Source organism: Trachymyrmex cornetzi, unplaced genomic scaffold (genome assembly GCF_001594075.2).
Source record: "Trachymyrmex cornetzi isolate Tcor2-1 unplaced genomic scaffold, Tcor1.1 scaffold733, whole genome shotgun sequence".
In the NCBI taxonomy this organism is placed as follows: domain Eukaryota; kingdom Metazoa; phylum Arthropoda; class Insecta; order Hymenoptera; family Formicidae; genus Trachymyrmex; species Trachymyrmex cornetzi.
The window spans coordinates 172,457-179,869 of record NW_017300063.1 but is presented as its reverse complement, the minus strand read 5'-3'; the positions used below and the strand labels follow the sequence as shown (position 1 = coordinate 179,869).

Below are 7,413 nucleotides of genomic sequence, written 5' to 3'. Positions count from 1 at the left end.
ATTTTAAAGCATATGTTCAGGACACTAAAACAAGCTTTTTCTGGAAGTTTCAAAAAAATCTAAAGAAAATAGATTTTTCGGAAAACGTTCTTAACTCGTTTTTATATTTTTATTAACCATACATCTTTACGTCGATTGTACAATGACTTTAAAGTACAATGAATGCGCATTAGTACTGCCAATGAAAAACGCTATTATATGCAGATTCTTGCAGTAACTACAAAAAAGCAGGATTGGGTAAGTTAACTTTTTTTTAAACTAAATTAAGTTAAAGTTAACACAGCTTTGAAAATTTAACTTAATTAAAATACAAGTTAATCCATAATAAAATTAATTGAATTAAAAGTTAAGTTAATAAAAAAAGTAATTAAAAAGTTAAGTTAAATTTGGTTCGAACAAACAACCAAAAAAAGAAAAAAGAAAAAGTTTGACTATTTTACATAATTTTTCGTATTTTTCCTTTCTTACAGCTTTATTTATTTAATCTGATTATTTTTGTCCACAAGTAACGATTATACAATATAACATTACTAAATTATATATTCATTAGCCTCTTGCATTGTATCTAAAGATTGACTTAAAAAAAATCAAATTAAAAGTTAATATACATATATAGTTACCGATAAAATATAACTAAATTAAGTTAAAAAAAAAGTTAAGAGTCTAAAATGTAACTAAGTTAAGTTAAAATTAATTAACTTTTTAACTTAACTTTTATCTTTTTAACTTAGCACTACCCAACCTTGTAAAAAAGATGTTAGAATTCTATTTTTTTAGTAGAGGAATAAAACTCAAAAACTGATAAATATGTAGATATATAGATATATATATGTAATATATATTCATATATGTATATACCCTCTAATTACAATTAAAACTTTTACGTAAATAGAAATAAAGTTTAAAGTAACGATAAAAGTAACTAATAAAATCGTTACCATTACCCCAAAAATATAAAACTGCGTTACTATGAACGTTATTCAGAAGAAAATGTAACTCAAGCGTTATCAAAAGAAGTAACATATGTAACGATAACGAAATTACAAATAATGCGTTACTTGCCAACTTTGCTTTTTATATATCTATTTAATATTTAATTTTTAATATTGTATGTATACATATATGTTACGTTATGTGTTACGTGTTTGAATATTTTAATATTTATTATTTTTTAATATTTTTAATATTCAACATGTGTTATGTTTATTTTTTTGTTTCTATTTTTTTAATGAAAAAAGTTTTCTGCAGCATTATATAATTTCAGTTTTTATTTCTTGATAATTAAGAAATTCCATAAATATATAGAAAATGTATACGCGCGTATACATTGCGATGCCAGTTTAGAATCGATTCGTCTCGCATTTCGCTCATGGGATATCCCCATCCCACTTCGGGATCCTCGAACATATCACTGCGCAACAGTAGGTTCTAGCTGTCTAGCATGTTGTTCGAATACGCGGCGGATGTTTGCAATCTTGAAAGTAGTTTGGAGTGCATACTTTGTATTTGCACTTTTGCTGCCGGCATTCGACATTCGGCGCAACGCGCGGTGCAAGGAAGGAGAAAGAGAAGAAACGCGATGATTGCACAGTGCACAGTACATCCGCAGTTTCATCTCCGTTATTACGTACAATAGATATATATACTCTACTATTACGCGATCGCAGAAAGTCCACGCAGAATGCCGCTGATCGAGTCAACCGTCGACGTCGGCAACAGACAGCTCCTCGTCCGTGCCTCTCTCTTTCTCCTCCTCTCCATCTTAAATCTCCCACTCAATCGTCGCTACCACCACCATCTTGGCACAACGGCGTTTGACTCATCCGCTCTTGTCCTGGCTAACCTGACTTTATGCTCCAAAGGCTACGCGCGATAGTTCAACCGCCGCGCCAGGGCTGCCAGGACGGCGCAGCTGGTAACGCACGTACGCGAGCTCGACTCTCGATTGTCGACACCGAATGCACCGAGATGGCACCGGCCCTCAGCAAATTCGCCACCAGACGCACCCTGGCTGGCGCGGTCGCGGTCAGCACGCTCATCTGGATACTAAGGAACCGTAGCAAAAGGTGGACGAGTAAGAAGACCAAGTGAGTATTACGCGTCAATCTCCATTTCGCTATCAATGAGTGTCAATCGATGAGTGGATCTCTGAGTAACGTTGAGTGCTTGCAGGAATCAATGGCCTATTAACAATGACATTCAGTATATTATCAAGGAGGTAAGAGTGTAAAATAGATCTTTGTTGAAGAATTCTAACCAGCTCCGACTAGCACAATTCATTGACGAGATTGGTTTAATATTGTTTCAACATTCGATGCTTCCAATCTAGTGACACAAGTCGACATAAATATCATTCTTTCTTGGTATTCCAGTGAGTAACAAAGGACAATTATTGAGTTTAACCTCCTCACCTCCGATTTTGATTAAGTCTCATTCGACGTATTTTTGCACGAAGTAAACGAATCTAGCAAAAAAAAAGTTGCTTTGCCTCGCGAACCGAGATAATGGGTGCATTCAGCAGAAAAGAGCGCTACTAGAGCGCTCGCTGTTATTGGTGTATTCTTTTAAATCATCCAATTAGAATTTTAGATCTGGAAGAATACACCAATAACAGCGAGCGCTCTAGTAGCGCTCTTTTCTGCTGAATGCACCCATTGTTATACTGATTCTACAATGAATCTGTAGTCGTGTAAGTCCGATCTACAATAGGGTTTTAAGCCTTAAGCCATAAGAAATGGGCGAATCACAGTCGCTTATTCTTCTCGGATTCGACTGTAATTGGTCAATTTCTTACGGCTTAAGGCTTAAAACACCTATTGTAGATCCGAGGTAATCCTAAAGGCCTTGGCACATAGAAAAACTTAAGATGTAATGGGCCTTCTACAATAAAGGCCGCAGCACACACTCTTGCATAACGCATAGTGCATAGTGCATAAAAGAATCAACCAATCAAAATTCTTTTTTATGGAACAAGAGGAAAGGAAAGATTCTGATTGTTGATTCGCTTATGCACTATGCGTTATGCGTTATGCAAAAGTGTGTGCTGCGGCCTGAAGACGCAAGTCAGAAATTCTAAGCGATCTTAAGTCATAATCGGTGAAGCTGCCAATAGCATAAAGAAAATTATCCACATTTCTGTCATGAAGACAAACGTAAACTACGATTGGATGATTTTCTTTATGCACATGTTTATGCAGCTATGCAAGTTGTGTGGAATGGCTCTTAAGGTATATCCACACAAACTTGCATAGCCGCATAAACGTATGCATAAAGAAAATTATCCAATCACATTTTATGTACGACTTTAAAAGAGAACTGCAATTGGATAATTTTCTTTGTGTATATGCTTATGCGGCTATGCAAGTTTGTGTGGATATAGCCTTAAGGCTATCGCATATGAAATGCATAACAGAGCATAAGCATAACATAAGGCCACTAAACCAATGAGCATCTTATGTAAATCAATATGGCGACATTATGCTAGATGCTCATTGGTCCAGCAGTTTGCTTACGTTATGCTTATGCTCTGTTATGCATTTCATGTGTGACCGCCTTTAGAGCCCAGACACAAGCTTTTGCATAACGCATAAGTCCGGATCTACAATAGGTGTTTTAAGCCTTAAGCCGTAAGAAATTGACCAACTACAGTCAAATGTGAGGAGAATAATTGATTGTGATTCGTCCATTCCTTGTGGCTTAAAGCTTAAAAATCTATTGTAGATCCGGGGTAACGCATAGTGCATAAGAATTAATCAATCGAAATTCTTCTTTTCCATGGAATGGGAGGAAAGGAAAGATTCTGATTAGTTGATTCGTTTATGCACCATGCATTATGCAAAAGTCTGTGTCGCGGCCTTCAGACTTCTGATGTTCTGACTTGCGGCTTATTGTAGAAGGCCCATAAGACTTAAGCGGGAAGCAGACTCTTGCATAACGCATAACTCATGAAGCATAATGGTTACTGCACACTGGACGCGATGAGCGACGAGCGATATCCAATGAGAGCTTTGCTTTGCGTCGTTACGTGAGAAAAAGCAGAGTTTTTATTGGGTATCGCTCGTCGCTCATCGCTCATCGCGTCCAGTGTGCAGTAGCCATAAGAAATTGAAACAACCAGAGTTCTCTATTACATGGAAGGGAAAGAAACGGAGAACTTCGATTGGTACATATTCTTATGCATTACGTGTTGTGCGTTATGCAAGAGTCTGTGCTCCCCGCTTAAAGCAGTAACGAAATCAACATGTTGGATTCGCTATTGCTTACGTATGGTCTTACGGTCTCTATTGCGATTGGTCGATTCACTTACTGCTTAACCCTTTGGCCTACAACCACGAGTGAGACTCGTGGTAAGGAGTCTGACTAGAGCACTAGAAACGTAGGTATTCGCGTCCACCATTTTTACTCCTTTCCCCACTGTTTGTTCTCTCTTGAACCTTCTCTCTTCTTTCTTCAATCTTCTTAGGCCCAGTTTCACTGACGGTTAACTCTTAACCGAAGTTCAACTTATTCATTATCTCTTTTCAATTCTAGAATTGGAAAAAGGTGACAAATAAGTTGAACCTCGGTTAAGAGTTAACCGTAAGTTGTGAAACTGGGCCTTAGTTTAGCGGCGGAATGGAGAGAGAGCAAGGAATTGAGAAAAGGAGCAAGAGAGTGAGAAAAGGAGTAAAAATGGCGGATGCGAATACTCACGTTTATAGTGCCTTAGCCCGGATCCTCATACGGGCAACAGCGCTTTGACACACAGCGCTAATTGGTGAAAAGCCGATTGTGGGGGTAAAATTTACCCCCATCACTCGTTTTTCGCCAATCAGCGTTTGATGTCAAAGCACTGTTGTCCGTATGAGGATCCGGGCTTAGTCTATTTCCCTGCTAAAACTTAAGGCCATGGCACATAAAAAAACTTAAGGCGTAAGACTTAACCCTTTGGCCTACAACCACGAGTGAGACTCGTGGTAAGGAATTTGGTCCATAAACAATAAGCACGAGTCAAACTAAGCCCGGATCCTCATACGAACAACAGCGCTTTGACACCGAACGCTGATTGGTGAAAAACGGGTGGTAGGAGTAAATTTTACTCCCACAACCGGCTTTTCACCAATTAGCGCTCTGTGTCAAAGCGCTGTTGCCCGCATGAGGATCCGGGCTAATAGCCAACTTGTACGACTAACGTTCTTCTTCTTCTTAGCTTAATGGCTTTTGTTTTCTAAGTTAGTAACGACTAACGTTGATTGGCTAACTTCACTGATTAAGCTATTTCACCGACTACAGACTTATTATAGAATCAGCATTAAAGTTAACGGAGATTCAACAAGTTAGAAAATCATCTTCGCTTTCTCTCTTTTCGAAGCCAAATATATATCTATCTCATTTTAAGTGCAAAAATATTTGGAAATTTCATGCAACGTGAACTGACCTACATAGAGGGGATTAGACATTTTCCCGAAAAGTGGAGGGGATAACGTTGATATCAACGAAATCTCTAAACGACATAATTTTAATTTCTATAAATTGCTAGTGTTGCTAGCATTGTACAAATAATCATATGCAGAGTTGGACAATTTAAGGCCATGGCACATAAAAAAACTTAAGGCGTAAGACTTAAGCAGTAAACGAATCGACCAATCACAATAGAGACCGTAAGACCATACGTAAGCAATAGCGAATCCAACATGTTGATTTTGTTACTGCTTAAGTCTTACGTCTTAAGGCCATTCTACATTGGTCGTATCGTAGCGTCGTAATTAGGCGTCGTCTACAATACACGGAGTAAGAAGTAAGAGTAAGAAATTGACCAATCACAGTCGAATGTGAGAAGAATAATCGACTGTGATTGGTCCATTTCTTACTCTTAAGCCAGCGGCACACGATGCTTTTTTTCCTGCTGGATTGCTTGCGTGCTACTGTGCTGGCAATCTGACTAGCTGCTATGCTGGAAATTGTATGGCTTGCAGGCCCAGCTGTTGGCTGATCCGCTGGATTTTCGTGATAGAACCGGTGCTATTTTTCTTGCTTGATTTCATGTTGGCTTATTGTAGAACCAATCACGACGCCGCTTCATTTGAAGATGGCCGCTGGGAAGCTTGTAAACATGTGTAATCGTCTCAATCGACGATTTTTCATAAAACGAAAGAATCTGGCAGAAAAAGCGTTGCTCTTCCCCGCGAACCAAAATATTTATCGGTAAAGTTCATGACTCCTCAGGGCTCAGGTTAGGAATTTTTATGTACTTGTAATAAATTCCAGTTGCTCAGCCAGTACTAAAACTCGCATCGTCTGAAGCCAAACTAGCAACACAGCCAATAGCACAGCCAGCACTGTTGCCAACACGGCAGCAAGCACGCAAATCCAGCTAGCAATCCAGCAGGAAAAAAAGCATCGTGTGCCGCTGGCTTTACTTCTTACTCCGTGTATTGTAGACGGGCCTTCATAGGATTTTAAAATTGAAGCATCGGATTGGCTGAAGCAACAAGCTTATGACTTGCGACGTCTACGATACGACTAATGTAGAATGGTCTTTAAGTTTTTCTATGCGCCAAGGTCTTTAGGGTGCCGTCACATGCGGCGTAACCTGCGTATTATAGTAATTTACTAGAATACGTTATTTTTTATTTACTAGAATACGCCATTCTGAAAGCCCGCATTCACATTGAGCGTATTTCGCGGAAGATTAGAGAAATGCGGAACTAATGCAACCAATTGCTGATTCGAATTTCTGTTGTACACTCTAACAGAAATGCTAAATGAATTTACGATTGGTTTTCGTAACTTACGCATCTCGAAAAGTACGCCTCATGGGGAACCGGTACCTTTCCATAGCGTATATATGAGCGGATGATCGAATAAATTATTAAAATCGGAAAATTTTGTGAAACCACTCTTAGGCTTATTCGATGCGTTTTTACATGAAACGAAAGGATCTGGCAAAAAAAAACGTTCTGCCTTGTGATCTAAGATATTAAGCGTTAAAGTTGATAACTATTGAGGTTAGGAAATCTGTCACAAAGGCAAAATGAGATCTATAATTGTATTGTTCCACATGGGTTTCGACTTTTCACGCGATGCAAAGGGGCGCATGACTTTTATAATTGTACTGTTGCAAAATCGAAACCCTTGTGCATTTTTTCCAGTCAGAATAAGCTAAAGTGAGCCAGAAATTAGATTCGACGCATAGTGGTTCTATCATGTTTCGGCGTAACAACAAAAAATAGCGTAAAAAGCATAAAGTGACTAGACAGAAACTGATGTTCAAGTGAAATGATATGATTGGTCGGCGCAAGTTACGCTTACGCAAGTTACGTCGCATGTGACGGCACCCTTAAGGCCCGTCTACAATACACGGAGTAAGAAGTAAGAGTAAGAAATTGACCAATCACAGTCGAATGTGAGAAGAATAATCGACTGTGATTGGTC

General features: G+C 38.6%; 1 protein-coding gene across 1 annotated transcript in view; it reads left to right on the top strand.

The window, feature by feature from the left end:
- The first annotated feature begins 1,449 nt into the window (after positions 1-1,449).
- Positions 1,450-7,413, top strand: part of Pmp70 (ATP binding cassette subfamily D member Pmp70) — a 35,867-nt gene continuing 29,903 nt past the window's right edge. The window contains 4 exon segments of the mRNA XM_018518077.1: positions 1,450-1,887; positions 1,889-1,960; positions 1,963-2,087; positions 2,173-2,218. Of these exon segments, the coding sequence (XP_018373579.1) occupies positions 1,852-1,887; positions 1,889-1,960; positions 1,963-2,087; positions 2,173-2,218 (279 nt within the window). The 5' untranslated portion in view covers positions 1,450-1,851.